The sequence below is a fragment of the Somniosus microcephalus genome, chromosome 6, assembly GCF_052327205.1.
Source record: "Somniosus microcephalus isolate GS21.2 chromosome 6, FLI_Smic_1.0, whole genome shotgun sequence".
Classification (NCBI taxonomy): domain Eukaryota; kingdom Metazoa; phylum Chordata; class Chondrichthyes; order Squaliformes; family Somniosidae; genus Somniosus; species Somniosus microcephalus.
In genome coordinates this window covers 7,300,157-7,319,404 of record NC_140992.1, presented here as the reverse complement: position 1 = coordinate 7,319,404, position 19,248 = coordinate 7,300,157, and the positions used below count along the sequence as shown (strand labels likewise).

The window sequence follows — 19,248 nt, the reverse complement described above, 5'->3', positions numbered from 1 at the left end:
CAGAGAAGGCTGAGGGGGGACCTGATTGAGGTGTACAAAATTATGAGGGGCATGGATAGGATAGATAGAAAGGAACTTTTCCCCTTCGTAGAGGGGTCAATAACCAGGGGGCATAGTTTCAAGGTAAGGGGCAGGAAGTTTAGAGGGGATTTGAGGAAAAACTTTTTCACCCATTTGGTTGGAATCTGGAACTCACTGCCTGAAAGGGTGGTAGAGGCAGGAACCCTCACAACATTCAAGAAGCATTTAGATGAGCACTTGAAACACCATAGCATACAAGGCTATGGACCAAGTGCTGGAAAATGGGATTAGAATAGACAGGGCTTGATGGCCGGCGCGGACACGCTGGGCCGAAGGGCCTCTTTCTGTGCTGTATAACTCTATGACTCAGCAACTCGAATTGGATTTTCGCCAAAGTTGCCAATTGGTATTCCTTTTTGATGTGAAATGAGTTGGAAACTGTTCCTACATGTGTTTGTCCACTTGCAATAATAAAAATTTGATTCAAGTTTAACTAAGTATGCAGATCATTTCCCATCAACTTCTGATTTTTTTTTTATTCGTGCACGATTTCTAACTCAACAGGAGGTAGTGCCTGCACGAAAATCCTCCCAGATTCTGAGGCATTCCTATTCCTGTGCTTCCTGTCTTCAAGATGCTAATCCGAGGCAGCCTGCTACCCACAGCCCAATGTGGGGGAGGGGATTCTGCACAAAATGGCTGCCTCTAGCAGCAACTTGAAAGTGGAAAACCAGATAATGAGCAGGGATTGGGAGACACCAATAGGCTTGCAGCTATCCCCCCATATAACTTTTTTAAAATTACGTGGAAACACAGTTGCACCTTTTAACAAACAAAAGATTGAACAGGCTGGGGCTCTTGTCTCTAGAAAAGAAGACAGAGAGGTGACCTGATAGAGGTCTGTAAAATCATGAAAGGGTTTGATAGGTAGATGTAGAGAAGATGTTCCCACTTGTGGGGGAGCCCAAAACTAGGGGCTATAAACCCAATAGGGAATTCAGGAGAAACTTCTTTACCCAGAGAGTGGTGAGAATGTGGAACTCGCCACCACAGGGAGTGGTTGAAGTGAACAAGCGCAAACAGCGGAAGGAGCGCACGTCAACCCAGGCACCCCACCCACCCGCCCCTTCAACCACCGTCTGCCCCACCTGTGACAGAGACTGTGGGTCCCACATTGGACTCATCAGTCACCTGAGAACTCATTTTTAATGTCGAAGCAAGTCATCCTCGGTTCCGAGGGACTGCCTAAGAAGGAGATAGATGCATTTAAGGGGGAAGCTCAATAAACACATGAGGGAGAAAAGAATAGACGGTTATGTTGATGGGGTGAAATGAAGTAAATAGTGGGAGGAGGCTCGTGTGCAGCATAGACCTGTTGGGCCGAATGGCCTGTTTCTGTGCTGTAAATTCTATACAAGTGTTTTCACTCGTGCAAGCTAGGCCTCTGAATATCGAAGCAGTGGGATGTCCGCTGTGTCAGTAACTCATTATTTGTTTGCTTTGTTAGGATGAAGCTCCAGGAACACCAAAGAAAAAGAAGGAGACAAAACGAAAGTTTAAATTGGAACCGCACAGCGACCAGCTTTTCCTTGACGGGAATGAGGTGAGGATCGTCCGTAGAGGTTTCCCGGTCTGGAAGGAGGCCATTTGGCCCATCCTGTCTGTGCCAGCTTTTAGCTAGAGCAACCCTAAACTAATTTGACTGCCCTGCTCTCTTTCCCCCCCCCCCCCCCCCCCAGTGCTCCATGTCTGCTTTGTCAAATATTTCTGCACCTTTCCCTTTTTAAGAGATGCCGTGGTCTCTGCCTCAGCCACTCCCTGTGGTGAAGCCTTCCATGCTCCAACATCGCCACCTACAGGTGTTTCTCCGAATCTCTCTCCTCGCCCTCTTTCTGCCTTTATCATTTATGAAAACGATTGGCTCGGCCGCCCATTATAACTAGTGGAAAGGAAGATTGAGCGGAGTTGTATAACGGGCAGCCGATCTGTTTCACGCCCGGCACAGTTTAAAGTTACCCCCTAGATTTCTCACCACTAGGTCCAGGTAAGGCTTCACTGGGGGGGAAAAAAATGCCTTTGTTGCCTCCAGACTTGACTATTCCAGTGCTCTCCTAGCCAGCCTCCAATCTTCCACCCTACATTAACGTGTGGTCACCCAACACTCTGCTGCCCGTATCTTAACTCTCTCCAAATCTCGTTCACACATCACCGCCTGTGCTCGCTGACCTTCCCTGGCTCCTGGTCCAGCATCGTTTCAATTTTAAAATCCTCATCCTCGTAGAATCATAGAATGATTACAGCACAGAAGGAGGCCATTCGGCCCGTCGAACCCGTGCCAGCTCTCTGCAAGAGCACTTCAGCTAGTCCCACTCCCCCTCCCTTTCCCTGTAGCCCTGCTAATTTTTTTCCTTCAGGTACTTATCCAATTCCCTTTTGAAAGCCACAATTGAATCTGCCTCCACCACCCTTTTAGGCAGTGCATTCCCGATCCTAACCACTCGCTGCGTAAAAGAGTTTTTCCTCATGTCGCCTTTGGTTCTTCTGCTAATCACTTTAAATCTGTGTCCTCTGGTTCTTGACCCTTCTGCCAATGGGAACAGTTTCTCTTTATCTGCTCTGTCTAGACCCTCATGATTTTGAACACCTCTATCAAAGCTCCTCTCAAATCTCCCCTCAACTTGCTCTGCTCTAAGAAGAACAACCCGAGCTTCTCCAGTGTGTCCACATAACTGAACTCCCTCATCCCTGGAACTATTCTTGTAAATCTCCTCTGCACCCTCTCTAAGGCCTTCACATCCTTTCTAAAGTGCGGTGCCCAGAATTGGACACAATACTCCAGTTGAGGTTTGTGGTAAACCACTGTTTGTATTCCACTGTGTACATGCCTCGGCTGACTCCTCCCACGAATCCAGGTATAAAGGTGACTGCTCCACAGCCCCTTTGTATTCTGGACCGGTCGACCACTCGAGGCACACCTTCATTCTCTTGTTAATAAAAGCCTGTTAATTACTCGCTTAATCTCAGTCTTTTGAGTTATTGATAGCGTATCAATTGCGCGCTGGCGCAGGTGCCACGCGATAGAGCATCCGGGGGTTCATTGAGCTTCCCGGGCCAGTACAAGATCTCGTAATTGTAGGTGGAAAGTTCGATTCTCCACCTCAAGATCTTGTCGTTTTTGATTTTGCCCCTCTGCTTGTTGTTAAACATGAAAGCAACTGAACGCTGGTCAGTGAGCAGGGTAAATCGTTTTCCGGCCAGGTAGTGCCTCCAATGACGCACAGCCTCCACAATAGCCTGGGCCTCCTTCTCAACAGCGGAGTGTCTGGTCTCCGGGCCCTGGAGGGTTCGTGAAAAGAAGGCCACGGGTCTCCCCGCCTGATTGAGGGTAGCGGCCAGGGCAAAGTCGGACGCATCGCTTTCCACCTGGAAGGGGATGGATTCGTCCGCTGCGTGCATGGTGGCTTTGGCAATGTCTTCCTTGATACGGTGGAAGGCTAAGCGGGCCTCTGCCATCACGGGAAAAGAGGTGGACTTGATCAGCGGACGGGCCTTGTCCGCATAGTAGGGGACCCACTGGGCGTAATAAGAGAAAAATCCTAGGCACCTCTTCAGGGCCTTGAGGCAGTGGGGCAGTGGGAGTTCCATAAGGGGACGCATCCGGTCGGGGTCGGGGTCGATGGCTCCGTGTTCCACAACACAGCCAAGGATGGCGAGGCGGGTTGTGCGGAATATGCACTTCTCCTTGTTATACGTCAGGTTGAGGAGTTTGGCGGTGCAGAGGAATTTTTCGAGGTTTGCGTCATGGTCCTGCAAGTCATGGCCACAGATGGTCACAATGTCCAGATATGGGAAAGTGGCCTGCAACGCATTTTGATCGACCATCCGGTCCATCTCCCTTTGGAAGATGGAGACCCCGTTGGTGACGCCAAAGGGAACCCTAAGGAAGTGATAGAGGCGGCCGTTTGCCTCAAAGGCAGTATACTGGCGGTCCTCAGGGCGGATAGGGAGCTGGTGGTACGCTGATTTCAGGTCAATGGTCGAGAAGACGCGGTACTGCGCGATCTGGTTGACCATATCAGCTATGCGGGGGAGTGGGTAAGCGTCCAGCAGGGTGTAGCGATTTATTGTCTGGCTGTAGTCGATGACCAGGCGCTGCTTCTCGCCGGTCTTAACGACCACAACCTGGGTTCGCCAGGGGCTGGTGCTGCCCTCAATAATCCCTTCCTTCAGGAGCCGCTCCACTTCGGTTTTAATGAAAACCCTGTCCCCGGCACTGTATCGCCTGCTCTTTGTGGCGATGGGCTTACAGTCGGGGGTGAGGTTAGCAAACAGTGGGGGGGGGGGGTGACTCTGAGTGTGGAGAGGTTGCACCTGGTGCGCGGCGGGCAATTTGGAAGCTGCTGGCTGCGGACTGTGAGTGGGGGGAGGGGTCCACCGTACGCCATCGTAAAACTTTTAAGGTGGCACTGAAAATCTAACCCCAGTAGAACGGCAGCGCAGAGGTCGGGCAGGACCAGAAGTTTAAAATTATCGTACGCAGTCCCGTCTACTACAAGTGTCACCACGCAGTAGCCGCCAATGTCCGCCGACTGGGACTCGGAGGCCATAGAAATCCGCTGGTGCGCAGGCAGGACTGGGAGAGAGCAACGCCGCACCGTGTCGGGGTGGATGAAGCTCTCCGTGCTCCCAGAGTCAAAAAGGCAGATTGTTTCGTGACCATTTACCTTAATGTCCATTGTGGAACTGGCCAGCTGGTGCGGTCTCGCTTGGTCCAGTGTAACGGAGGCCAGCGTAGGGGTCGGTGTGTCGCTGCGGGTATCAGATGAGGCGGTGTTGGGGGCCTGCTGCGTCCCGGCTGTCGTCCAAGATGGCGGCGTCCATGATCCCCATGTGGCTGGAGGCGTCCAAAATGGCTGCTGTTCCGGTGGTTCGCACATGGCTGGGGAGGCCCAAGATGGCGGCCCGCACGGCCCACACGCGGCGCTGCTGGGGTTCGGGGTGGCTTTGGCCCTGCAGACGCTGGCGTAGTGTCCCTTCTTCCCGCAGCCCGAGCAGATCACATTTTTCGCCGGGCAGCGCGCTCTGGGGTGTTTGGCCTGGCCACAGAAGTAGCATTTCTGGCCTTGGGGCACTGCTGTCTGGCCTTGGGACACTGCTGCGGCAGTTGGGCCGTTGCTGGGATGTGGCTGGGGTGGCACGGCGCTATGAGACGGTCCTACCGTGTCCCAGGCTGTCGTTCCTCGCGGCGTCCACGGTGCAGAGGAGTAGGCATCCATGCCCCGGTAGGCTGCGTCCAATGATAGTGCGAGTTCAGAGGCCTTGTTGAGGTCGAGGTCACTCTGCTCCAACAGTCGCTGTCGGGTGTAATTGGACCTGTGGCCCGCTACAAAAGCGTCCCAGATAAGTTCCTCTGTGTACATGGCGGCCTTTACATCCTTACAACCACAGGCCCGGCCAAGCACAGACAGTGCCTGAAGGTATTCCTCGGTCGATTCCCCAGGTTGTTGTTTACGACTCTCCAGGAGGTGCCTGGCGTACACTTCGTTCACTGGGCGCGTGTACTGGTCCTTGAGCTTGATAGCATCCGCGTACGAGGTCGCGTCTTGGATGACCGAGTACGCTCGGTGGTTCACTTTGGAGGTCAGGACATCCAGTTTGTCCTCGTTCGATTTGACCGTTTCAGCGGAGGTGATCAGGAATTTTTCAAAGCACCTCAGCCAGTGAGTAAACTTGGTGGATGCATCCGCCTCCCGATGGTCTAAGTCTAGGCATGCTGGTGTGAGGATCTCCTCCATTATAAAATCTTGTTAATAAAATTGATGCGCTATCAATAACTCAAAAGACTGAGATTAAGCGAGTAATTAACAGGCTTTTATTAACAAGAGAATGAAGGTGTGCCTCGAGTGGTCGACCGGTCCAGAATACAAAGGGGCTGTGGAGCAGTCACCTTTATACCTGGATTCGTGGGAGGAGTCAGCCGAGGCATGTACACAGTGGAATACAAACAGTGGTTTACCACAAGGTTGAACCAGTGTTTTATAAAGATTCATCATAACTTCCTTGCTTTTGTACTTTATGCCTCTATTTATGAAGCCCAGGACCCCTTTATGCTTTTTTAACCGCTTTCTCAACCTGCCCTGCCACCTTCAATGATTTGTGCACATATACCCCCAGGTCTCTCTGTTCATGCACCCCCTTTAGTTTATATTGCCTCTCCTCGTTCTTCCTACCAAAATGTATCACTTCGCACTTTTCTGTGTTAAATTTCATCTGCCACGTGTCCGCGAATTTCACCAGCCTGTTTATGTCCTCTTGCAACATCGAAAAATAGGAGCAGGAGTAGGCCATTCGGCCCTTCAAGCCTGCTCCGCCATTCAATATGATCATGGCTGATCCTCTATCTCAATACCATATTCCCGCTCTCTCCCCCTACACCTTGACGCCTTTTGTGTCTAGAAATCTATCTATCTCCATCTTAAATATATTCAGTGACTTGGCCTCCACAGCCTTCTGTGGTAGAGAATTCCACAGGTTCACCACCCTCTGAGTGAAGAAATTTCTCCTCATCTCAGTCCTAAATGTCCTACCCTGTATCCTGAGACTGTGACCCCTCGTTCTAGACCCCCCAGCCGGGGGAAACATCCTCCCTGCATCCAGTCTGTCTAGCCCTGTCAGAATTTTATACGTTCCAATGAGATCCCCTCTCATTCTTCTAAACTCTAGTGAACACAGGCCTAGTCGATCCAATCGCTCCTCATACGACAGTCCTGCCATCCCAGGAATCAGTCTATCACTATCCTCCTCACTGTTCACTATACTTCCAAGATTTGTGTCATCTGCAAATTTTGAAATTGTGCCCTGTACAGCCAAGTCCAAGTCATTAATATACAGTATATCAGGAAAAGCAGTGGTCCGAGTACCGACCCCTGGAGAACACCACAGTGTACCTTCCTCCAGTCCGAAAAACAACCGTTCACCACTACTCTGTTTCTTATCACTTAGCCAATTCCGTATCCATGCTGCCACTGTCCCTTTTATTCCATGGGTTTCAACTTTGCTGTCAAGCTTATTATGTTGCACTTTATCAAACGCCTTTTGGAAATCCATGTACACCACATCAACCCTCTCTGTTACCTCATCAAAAACTCAATCAAGTTAGTTAAACATGATTTGCCTTTAACAAATCCATGCTGGCTTTCCTTAATTAATCCATACTTGTCCAAGTGACTTAATTTTGACCCGGATTATCGTTTCTAATTTTTTTTTCCAAATCCCTCCATGGCTTCGTCTCCTCCCTATCTCCGTAACCACTTCCAACCCTACAACCCTCCGAGATCTCTGCGCTCCTCCAATTATGGCCTCTTGCGCATCCTCGATTTTAATCGCTCCACCATTGGTGGCCGTGCCTTCAACTGCCTAGGCCCTAAGCTCTGGAATTCCCTCCCTAAACCGTTCCGCCTCTCTACCTCTCTCCTTTTAAGATGCTCCTTAAAACCCACCTCTTTGATCAAGCTTTTAGTCATCTGTCAAGATGTCTCTTTCTGTGGTAAAAGCATTTTTTTTAATTGATGTCGCTCTTGTGGAGCACCTTGCAACATTTTACTCGACTCTCGGAGAAATCAAGGGCTATGGCAATCAGGCGGGAAAGTGGAGTTGAGGTCGAAGATCAGCCATGATCTTATTGAATGGCGGAGCAGGCTCGAGGGGCCGTGTGGCGGAGCAGGCTCGAGGGGCCGTGTGGCGGAGCAGGCTCGAGGGGCCGTGTGGCGGAGCAGGCTCGAGGGGCCGTGTGGCGGAGCAGGCTCGAGGGGCCGTATGGCCGACTCCTGCTCCTATTTCTCATGATCTTACGTTTATATCGTGCATTTAAGAACATAAGTTGTTGTTAGATTATCCGCACACTTCATTCTTGCTAAGTAGGGTTTTTTTAAGTAGATTTTTTAAAATTAAATTGAGTAATGTTTGCATACTTTCTTGAGTTATGACACTTTATATTTGAAATTAGATTGTTCTGTATATTTTGTTAGCAGGGCCTTTCTGTGATAAAGGGAGGGCTTGGATACAGTGACTTCATAAATCCATATTTCTAACATGTTTATAATGTGCCTGAGCTGATGGACTGTTGCTGCAGTCTCTGGTGCTGTTGACGTGACTATTTCGGAACTGTAGCCTTTACTGGCACTAGTTAGGAGGTTTTGAAGTTCAGCAAAAATATAATATTTCTTATAAGAACATAAGAAACAGGAGCAGGAATAGACCACTTGGCCCCTCGAGCCTGCTCCGCCATTCAACAAGATCATGGCTGATCTTGGGCTCAAAGTCACTTCCCTGCCCGCTCCCCATAACCCTTCACTCCCTTATCTTGCAAAAATCTGTCTATCGCCACTTTAAATGTATTTAATGACCCAGCCTCCACGGCCCTCTGGGGCAGAGAATTCCACAGATTTACGGCCCTCTGAGAGAAGAAATTCCTCCTCATCTCAGTTCTAAAAGGATGACCCTTTATTCTGAAACTGTGCCCCCGTGTTCTAGATTTCCCCACGAGGGGAAACATCCTCTCTGCGTCTACCTTGTCGAGCCCCCTCAGTATATCCTATATGTTTCAATAAGATCACACCTCTCATTCTTCTAAATTCCAGTGAGTATAGGGCCAACCTGCTAAACCTTTCTTCATAAGTCAACCCCCTCATCTCAGGAATTAACCTAGTGAATTGTCTCTGAACTGCCTCCAATGCAAGTATATCCTTCCTTAAATAAGGAAACCAAAACTGTACACAGTATTCCAGGTGTGGTCTCACCAATACCCTGTACAGTTGTAGCAGGACTTCCCTGCTTTTATTCTCCAACCCCCTTGAAATAAAGGCCAACATTCCATTTGCCTTTTTGATTACTTGCTGTACCTGCTTGCTAACTTTTTGTATTTCATGCACAAGATCCCCCAGGTCCCTCTGAACTGTAGCATTTTGTAATCTTTCTCCATTTAAATAATAATTTGCTTTTTTATTTTTCCTGCCAAAGTAGATAACCTCGCACTTTCCCACATCATACTCCATCTGCCAAATGTTTGCCCACTCACTTGGCCTGTCTATATCCCTTTCCAGATTCTTTGAGTCCTCTGCACAACTTGCTTTCCCACCCATCTTTGTAACATCCGCAAACTTGGCTACATTACACTCGGTCCCTTCATCCAAGTTATTAATGTAGATTGTAAATAGTTGAGGCCCCAGCATCGATCCCTGTGGCACCCCACTAGTTACCGTTTGCCAACCGGAAAATGACCCATTTATCTCGACTCTCTGCTTTCTGTTAGTTAGCCAATTCTCTATCCATGCTAATATATTACCCCCAACTCCGTGAGCTCTTATCTTATGCAGTAACCTTTTACTGTATGTGGCACCTTATCGAATGCCTTCTGGAAATCCAAATACACCACATCCAGTGGCTCACCCTTTGTCCACACTGCTCGTTACATCCTCAAAATTTGTTAAACATGATTTCCCTTTCATAAAACCATGCTGACTCTGCTTGACTGCATTATGATTTTCCAAATGCCCTGCTACTGCTTCCTTATTGAAGGACTCCAGCATTTTCCCAACGACAGATGTTAGGCTAACTGGTCTATAGTTTCCTGCTTTCTATCTCCCTCCTTTCTTAAATAGGGGTGTTACATTTGCGGTTTTCCAATCCGCTGGGACCTCTCCAGAGTCCAGGGAATTTTGATATATTGCAACCAATGCATCCACTATCTCTGCAGCCACTTCAGTTGTAACTGAATGCAGAAAGGATGTTTATCATTAGCATCGACACACGGCATGAACCCGAAGGGATGATTTCAGTCATTTAATTGTGATCGGACCTGCCCCAGCTTTCTCCCTTCCCTCCCAAAGCTGGTGACTCACTGTTGGAGTGGAGTTCCGTGGGTGGTCAGGGGGGTCTCCAGTACCTCGTGCCAGTGACTGCCGATAATCGGATCCGGTGGACGTGAAAGTCGCTATATAAGTGCAAGTCTTTTTGTCTGATTCTGTGTTGAGGACTCGATACTCGCCTTTCCTCTCTGGTACCTCCGTTCACAATCACCCCAGACTGGTGTCTGGCAGCTGCAGGAGTCCTGTGTGGAATGTGTTTGGTTAGTCTCAGTCCAGTTCCCAGCTAGCCTGGGCACAGAGGGAGTTTAACTCGCGTTTAACCACGCTGTCCCAGAAAATCGTGTTCCATTCCCCAACAGTGAGCACAACAAAGTCATTTAGAAAACCGCTGTCACTAATCAGGTCGCCGACCATTTGTGTCCATTGTTGGTTCCAATAAATGTCCTTGTCCCAGAGGAGAACGGAATGGGCTGATTGAATCACCCAGACTCCATCTGCGTTTCCTCACCTCACTCTGCTTCTGCAGCGCCCTGCTCTCTCCAGCCTGTGCGGAGTCTCTGGAATCTGTGGTTTTAGTGTTTGGAGTGAATCCTCTGTTTCTCTGATTTTTCTGCAGGTATTCGTGTGGATCTACGATCCCGTTCATTTCAAGACCTTTGCAATGGGACTGATATTAGGTAAAAGGTTCAAAGGGCAATCGCATGCCGACATCTATCTTCTATCTATCTGTCTATCTATCTATCTATCTATCTATCTATATATATATATAAATCAGTACTTCTGTCATTCTGTCTTTCTGTCTGTCTGTCTGTCATCGCGTGTGCGTTGCGGGTATGCACTCGAAAGTTACAGGGCGTACCTACGCGCGCGTTACCTCCAAAGAAAGCTTACGCTTCCGAGACGGTTTTAAGCGTATTTACGTTTCGGCCGGGCTAAAATTGCGCCCGCGGTATCCCAAAAACCTTCAACATTCCGCTCATTAGCATCTCATTATCCGCTCATTAGCGACAGAGTGACCGACAGAGTGACCTCGAGCTTGACCAATCGTACGCCGGGTTGCTGGCGTGTGCCGCCGGGCCAATCGGTGCGTGTGTGGCCGGGCTTTATCGTTCTGAACCGAGGTGAGTCGCCGCCATCTTGATTCCAAACTTTTCCTTTCTTTTTCCCGCTTTCTACGTCTTAAAAAAAAAACGTTGCTTTTAAAACACATATTGTTTTTTAAAAAAATGATTTAGAAAGTAATTAACTTATCTAATCTCATTAATTTTCCTACCTTTCCCCGTTTTTCCAGGTAGGCCTAGAAGCCTCGGCGTCTCCTCCGCACCCACGCCCGAGCTAGGCACCTCCCGGCCCCACTCGAAGGCTGGAGGGCCAGCCTCAGCCCAGCGCCACTAGGGTGCGCGCGCAGCAGGAGCTGAGACCCGCTGTCTCTCTCTGGCTGGCCGGGGGGCGGGGCTTGCTGAGCGTCCAGCGTTACCCTGGCAACCGGGCCCGCCGGACGTCTCGCGCAGCCGCAATCGGCGGTCTTCACCTCCGGGGGGGTGGGGGGGGGGCCGCGCGCGCAGCAGGAGCAGCTGAGACGCGGCGTCTCTCTCTCTGGCTTGGTCAGCGTCACGGTTACCCTGGCAACCGGGCCCGCCGGCCGACAGTCTCAGCTCCTGCTGCGCGCGCAATCGGCGGTCTTCACCTCGGGGGGGGGGGGGGGAGGGGGCGACCCCCGCCCTCCCTCCCCTTCCCCCCCCCCTGCCCTCCCTTCCCCCCCTGCCCTCCCTTCCCTTCCCCCCCCTGCCCTCCCTTCCCCCCCTCCCTACCTTCCTCCCCCCGCCCTCCCTTCCCCGCCCTCCCCCGCCCTCCCCCTCCCTCCCCGCCCTCCCCCTCCCCCCCCGCCCTCCCCCTCCCCTCCCTTCCTCCCCCCTCCCCCCCCTTCCTCCCCCCTCCCCGCCCTCCCCCTCCCCTCCCCCCCTTCCCCGCCCTCCCCCTCCCCCTCCCCCCGTCCCTCCCTCCCCCCTCCTCCCTCCCGCCCTCCCTTCCCCTCCCCCCTTCCCTTCCCCCTCCCCTCCCCCCCTTCCCCCCCTCTTCCCCCCAGTCGCGCTCTCTCTTCCCCCCAGTCGCGCTCTCTCTTCCCCCCAGTCGCGCTCTCTTCCCCCCCAGTCGCGCTCTCTCTTCCCCCCCCAGTCGCTCTCTCTCTTCCCCCCAGTCGCTCTCTCTTCACCCCAGTCGCTCTCTCTCTCTCTCTTCCAACAACAACATTCCCTCGAAAAAGCCTCGGCACCGCCGGGCACTTCAGCTAGTTTTTATATATATGTATATAGCTTGCTTGTTACTCCCTGCGTGTTCGTTCGTTCGCTCTCTCTCTCTCTTCCTCTGTCCCTACCTCCCCTCGCACTCCCCCTCACCTTCCCTCCCTCCACCCCTCCCCCTCTTTCCCCTCCCCCTCTTTCCCCTCCCCCTCTTTCCCCTCCCCCTCTTTCCCCTCCCCCTCTTTCCCCTCCCCCTCTTTCCCCTCCCCCTCTTTCCCCTCCCCCTCTTTCCCCTCCCTCCACCCCCTCCCTCCTCCTTTTCCCCCTCCCCTTCCCTCCCTCCCTCCATCCTCTCCCTCCCTCCATCCTCCCCCTCCCTCCATCCTCCCCCTCCCTCCCTCCCTCCATCCTCCCCCTCCCTCCCTCCATCCTCCCCCTCCCTCCCTCCCTCCATCCTCCCCCTCCCTCCCTCCATCTTCCCTCTCCCTCCCTCCATCTTCCCTCCCTCCCTCCATCTTCCCTCCTCCTCTCCCTCTCTCCCCTCACACTCCACCTCCCTTCCCTCCCTCCCTCCATTCTCCTCCCCTTCTTCCATTCTCCCCCTCTTTCTCTCCCCCTCTTCCTCTCCCCCTCTCCCTCTCCCCCTCCCCCTCTCCCCCCTCCCCCTCTCCCTCTCCCCCCTCCCCCCTCTTCCTCTCCCCCCTCTTCCCCTCCCCCCTCTTCCCCTCTCTCCTCCCCCCCTCTTCCTCTCCCCCCTCTCTCCTCCCCCCTCTCTCCTCCCCCCCCTCTCCTCCCCCCTCTCCTCCCCCCTCTCTCCTCCCCCCTCTCTCCTCCCCCTCCTCGCCTTCCCCCCCTCTCTCCTCCCCCGCCCTCTCCCCTCTCCTCCCCCCCTCTCTCTCCCCTCCCCCCCTCTCTCTCCCCTCCCCCCCTCTCTCTCCTCCTTCCCCCCCCTCTCTCTCCTCCTCCCCCCCTCTCTCTCCTCCCCCCCTCTCTCTCCTCCTCCCCCCCTCTCTCTCCTTCCCCCCCCTCTCCTCCTCCCCCCCCTCTCCTCCTCCCCCCCTCTCTCTCCTCCTCCCCCCCCTCTCTCTCCTCCCCCCCCTCCTCTCCTCCCCTCTCTCTAGCAGGCACTGACTCTAACCTTTGGTGTGTTTGGTGATTTTGCAGTAATTGCGGTGATAGCTGCCACACTCTTCCCTCTGTGGCCCGCAGAGATGCGAGTAGGTGTTTACTATCTCAGTGTTGCAGCGGGCTGTTTCGTGGCCAGCATCCTCCTCCTCGCTGTAGGTGAGTTAACGATTTATGTTCAAATAATTTGTATCTTAAAATAGCTGCTGATTCATTTGAAAGGTTGTGGATGAGTCGATTGCACTCAATCCAAAGGAAAACAGCAAGACATTAAGCAAATTGAAGGAATGTCAAAGTTAATTTCATTTCTTATTAAGAAAAACAAATTGGTGATTTTGTATCCACATCAAGGCACAGCATTTTAAAATTAGAGACTGAGATAGTTCCCCATTTCAGGCAACCTGTGACAGCATCAAGCATGCCCAGGTAAAGTGTACTATCCACTCTATCTCAGCCCCTCAAAATGTTATACACCTCAATTAAATCTGCCCTCAGCCTTCTCTTAATCTCACCTTTTTTAAGAATTTGCAGCTGGTGAGTTAGTTGAATTTGACATGCTGTAGAGAAGATCAAAACAGTTGGTCTGAGAATTATCATTGATGTCCACACAGTAGGATATCGCGATCAAACAGTACAGAGCTCTGGCCAGACCACACCTTGAGCACTCCTAAAATTGTAGAGAAACACAGCACAGAAGGAGGCCATTCAGCCCATCGTGCCAGTGCCGGCTCTTTGAAAGAGCTCTCCAATTAGTCCCACTCCCGGCTCTTTCCCCATAGCCCAGGTATATATCTAATTCCCCTTTGAAAGTTACTATTGAATCTTCTTCCATCGCCCTTTCAGGCAGCGCATTCCTGATCACAACAAGTTGCTGCGTAAAAAAAAATGTCTCCTCATCTCCCCCTCTGGTTACCGACCTTCCTGCCATTGGAAACAGTTTCTCCTTATTTACTCTGTCATAATCCCTCATAACGTATGGAAGAAATTAAATCTTTTGTCCAGTAGGCAAAACAGTATTAGCGGTCTTTTTTTTACATTTTAAATTGTCTTGGTAAGATGAGTCAGGTACAGAAAAACACTCTACCTTTTGCCGTTCATTTTTACCTGTCGAATAGCGCTGGTGCCTATTTGATTCTGTTCATGTCTTACTCTTCAATTCTTCGCAGCTCGGTGCATCCTCTTCCTCTTAATCTGGCTCCTCACCGGCGGCCGACACCATTTCTGGTTCCTGCCGAACCTGACGGCAGACGTTGGCTTCATTGACTCCTTCAGGCCCCTGTACACGCACGAGTATAAGGGGCCCAAATCAGACTCCAAGAAATCGGCCGAGGAGACTGAGCCCCAGAAGCGGCCGCAGCCCGACGGCAATGAGGGGAAGGAGGGAGAGACGGGGGAGCCGGCGGCGGGAGCGCCAGAGGTGGTGACAGCAGCGGGTAACTCGGCCGGGGAGCGGCAGTCTGACACGGACAGCGACCGGAGGGACGACGACGGCGGCGGCTCCCAGCACAGCAGCGGGAATGGGAATGACTTTGAAATGATCACTAAAGAGGAACTGGAACAGCCCACGGACGAGGACGAGGAAGAGGAGGAGGAGGAGGAAGACGAAGAGACACAGCCGTTGCACAGTAAGTCATAGAACGGGGACTGTTCCATCTCCAGCAACCGAGCACGAGTAGCTGATGTTGAAAACAGTTCCACATTGGGATGGAGACATGTACCCGGTCCACTGTGGATGCCACGATGAGATATTGCAAAATGTTAAAACTGCATGATAATCATAGCATTTTAAAATTCCCCCGCCCCAGTCAGAATGATCATAAGCCACGATATTTCGGCAGAGGAGTGAGTTAGAGGCACCCTAGAAAAGTTCGTTAGTGTTAGCACGTTTCAAAGGCCAAGAGAAGTTATATTCTGCACCACAGTGTGTATCATGATGTTTCAGAATACCAGCGCAAAGCCCAATCAACATAACGAACCTAATGGCCCTAAAGGATTACGTCTGGAAAATCATGTCTGTGTATCTTCTTACTCAGCAAAACGTATTGAGAGACAAGAGGTCTTAAATCGGTGCCGCTGTTTGGCACGGTTTGGGGAGGTCAATATCCGTGTTTCTGGCACTGTAACCCGAGGCTCACGGGCATCGGTGCAGGCAACGTGTACTCTGAGCCCGAAGCTCCGGTGCAAATCGGTCCACGGTGCAAAAAGATGAGAGCGTCTGGCTACAATCAAGCGACTTTCATCAGCCGAAGGATTCCTTTGCAGTTTGGAAAGCGTGCAGGCGCAAGGTGGTCTGTGAAAAGCCGTTGATTTTCACTACGGGTTTGACCAGTGATCGACGGTCAGTGGGAAGCAGAACCCTGCCCAATGCTGCAAAGCGAAATTTGCGCAAAGTGGTGGCTTCTTCCAGACCTTTTGAAGTGGATTGGTGGCTCATAAAACAGAAGCGATAACGAATGACCCGATTCTGTGTAATGGGATACAGCTGTTTCATGAGCTGCTGGAATCTGAAGACAAACCATTAAAACGGGACTCATTTCTGCATCAAACACCAACACTTAACATTAAAATTCACTTCTGCCACTTTTAAGGTGAATTTCCATTTATAATCGTACAGCAACAAATGCAGATCTGTGTTTTGTTGTGTTACGGGAGATAATGGAGGGAATTGGTTAAGCGTATGAAGATAGTGTTTAACAGAGGGAGAACCTAACTATGGGCTTATAGTTAGGTACCATCATTAATGCTGGGGCATACACAGAAAGTAGGAAATTGGCTTGTTAAGACTGCAGCTATAAAGCCTCTGCCCCTTCAAAGTTTAGGATTAGACAGTTGAAGTATTTTTTCTCTAACGCCCCATCATTACTCTCGGCCCTTGACTGAGAGCAGTGGGGCGAACAAGAAATAAAGGTTGAGAGGCGCACATTCCGCTTCCAAACTTACACGGCTGTGGAAAACATTCCTTCTAAGAGTCACACAGAAGTGACTTCGAATAGGATCTATGTTTCAGCTGCACGAACACTAGCCTGCCTGACTAATTTTCACATTGCATGTAATTGTGAGTGTACAAGATCGTCACTAGCCAGAGAGGTGTAGACTTTCCCACAGAGGCAACACAATCCATAGTCTCCTTAATGGTTTGCAAAGACTAGAGAAGTTGAGGTGTATCCTTACATGGGCAAAAGGAAAGCTTGCTGCAGTTTTAGAGAGCTTTGACCGTGTTACTCAGTACTGTACATTGTAAAATGAGTCCTACTTTCACAGTAAGATAGCAAGTTTACACTCACTGATCTAATATTCATGCATAATGTAGCATCTTATGGGCCGCTGTAGTACTTTTCTACCCCCTCAGCTCAAACACACATACATTAGAAATGACGAACATGTTTAATTTGGACGGTGTTCAGTCAGTTTCAAGCCTTCCCGCACTACCAGACCTCTGGCGCATTATTGGTGGCTGATGTATTGAGTTAAATGTGGAACTTCATTGGTTTCCAGCATCGGCTCGTCGTGCAGTAACTAACTGAGCTCTGACATTTCGCAGAGTGCCCTGAGCGTGGACCACACAACTTTGTAGTTAACTGTTTAATTGATAATTAAACTATAGCACAGAAAAGAAATACTTGGTAGTGTAGGAATTTTCTATATTCGTATGCTTTTCCTAATGAGATGATAAAGCATTTTTTTTTCTGTTATCATGTGTCTTTCTTGGAGAAAGATTTGCCAGCGTGCCAGTGGTTTTTCTGGTAGTGAGTATCTCAACCTGCTCTCAAATGGTATTTGAGTATTCGTACATCGTATAGTGTAGCTACAGGCCAGTGCTATGTCGTGTATATTGCAGCAGAGAGAGAGAGGGGGAAATGCTTGCTCCTTGCTCTTGTTCAAACCCAGTTATGTCCATATTTGGATTGATATATAATTTAAAGACTTGTCTTTATGATTACTGGAACATTATTTAAACAATAACTGTTTAGCTATTTGAGGAAGTAAATGTATCCTTTAAGGCAATAAATCAAAAACATCTGCGTGCCTGTGTATTTTCCTTTCCAGTCTAATTCTGACAGCACAAATATGGTAAAGTGGCAAAGTTTCTCACCTTTTTAAAAACATTTTAAAATTCTTATCCTTGTTTTCAAATCCCTCCATGGCCTCGCTCCCTCCCTATCATCTCCTACAACCCACCGAGGTCTCTGCGCTCCTCCAAATCTGGCTTCTTGAGCATCCCGATTTTAATCGCTCCACCACTGGCGGTTGTGCCTTCAGCTGCCAAGGCCTGAAACTCTGGAATTCCCTCCCTAAAACTCACCGACCCTCTATCTCTCCTTCTTTAAGACACTCCTTAAAACCTACCTCTTTGACCAAGCTTTTGATCACCTATCCTAATACCTTGTGGTTCAGTGTCACTTTTTTTTAGTAAACCTCCTGTGAAGTGCCCTGGGTCGTTTTACTATGTTAAAAGGCGCTGTATAAATGTAAGTTGTTATTGGCATTGAGCGAGAAATGGCCAAAGCTGTTCCTTTCACAGATCAAGGATTGTGCTTGTTCTGAACTCTGCCCAGCTCACTCAGTGTCTTCATGGGGGAAGAGGAGGGGGGTTCTACTGAGAAACTTCAATCAGAATTTTTTAAGATAATTGCCAAAAGAACCAGGGGGAAAATAAGGCGGAAAAAATTTACGCTGCGAGTTGTGATCTGGAATGCGCTGCCTGAAAGGGCGGTGGAAGCAGATTCAGTAATAACTTTCAAAAGGGACTTGGATAGCTCTTTCAAAGAGCCGCGCAGGCACGATGGGACGGCTGGCCTCCTCCTGTGCTGCAAGATTCAATGGCCTCCTTCCACTCGCAAAGTGATGAAGTAAAGCGACAGTGGGTGGTAAATTTTCTTTTTCAGTGCCGGGGTATAGGAGCTTGACATCGTAGAAGCTCTCATCACAAAATCGGGGACAAGCAGCTCAGGATTTCCCATTTTCTTTAATAGGTGAAAAATTGTGAGCAACTTGTGCCCCTTTCAGTGATCAAGACATCTGTCCCAGGAGGAAAATCTGCCCATATCTCTCGAACCACACAACCTCCCTGATCAACCACTTTCTACAGATCATCCTTTATACACGGCAATGTACTGCAGTCTACCGTGCATTCAACCCGACCCCTCAGTCTACAGTCTAATGGCAGAAGCTGGATTGAGGAAACTAAAGCCGAGAACTGACCGTTGCTAATATTAGTGGGTGAACACGTAAAGAGACTTGCATTCCTGTAGCGTCTTTCACGACCTCCAGATGTCCCAATGCGCTTTACAGCCAATGAAGTACTATTTGAAGTGTAGTCACTTGTAATGTAGGAAACTCAGCAGTGCATTTGCACACAGCAAGATGATAATGACCAGATAATCTGTTTTTAGTGATGTTTGAGGGATAAATATTGGCCAGGACACCAGGGGAGAACTCCCCTGCTCTTCAAAATAGTGTCCTGGGATCTTTTACATCCACCTGAGAACAGACGGGGCCTCGGTATAACTCAGCCAAAAGACGGCACCTCCGACAGTGCAGCACTCCCTCTGCTGCACTGGGAGTGTCAGCCTAGATTTTTGTGCTCAACTATCTGGAGAGGGACTTGAACCCACAACCTTCTGACTCCGGTGAGGGTGCTACCCATGGCTGACACTAATTTCATTGGTGTGACGTTCCTCTGTGTGCTACTTTATTGAAAGCGTTAACTTCTGCATTAAGATAGACAAGGTTTCTATAGGAATCGATTCAGCATTCACCCGCCAATATCACCAACAGTAATTAGGGAATATGGATTTGTACTCCTTCCCCTCATTTACTAAACAGTAATCACTCTTCTTGGGTTGTAATACTTCAGCGAAGTGTGACCCAGAGCATAACTGGAATAGTACATCACAGGAGCCCATTCAGCCCATGCCAACTCTTTGAAAGAGCTATCCAATTAGTCACACACCCTTGTTCTTTCCCATCAAGTATTTATCCAATTTCCTTTTGAA

At 50.0% G+C, this 19,248-nt stretch overlaps 1 protein-coding gene across 1 annotated transcript in view; it reads left to right on the top strand.

Annotated features, from left to right (window-relative positions):
• The window catches only part of sec62 (SEC62 homolog, preprotein translocation factor), a 66,630-nt gene extending 49,356 nt beyond the window's left edge, over window positions 1-17,274 (top strand). Inside the window, exons 5-8 of the mRNA XM_085989679.1 lie at window positions 1,529-1,624; window positions 10,504-10,564; window positions 13,292-13,411; window positions 14,419-17,274. Coding sequence (XP_085845805.1) covers window positions 1,529-1,624; window positions 10,504-10,564; window positions 13,292-13,411; window positions 14,419-14,888 — 747 coding nt within the window. The 3' untranslated portion in view covers window positions 14,889-17,274. The remainder of the gene's footprint in view (window positions 1-1,528; window positions 1,625-10,503; window positions 10,565-13,291; window positions 13,412-14,418) is intronic.
• Window positions 17,275-19,248: the final 1,974 nt, after the last annotated feature.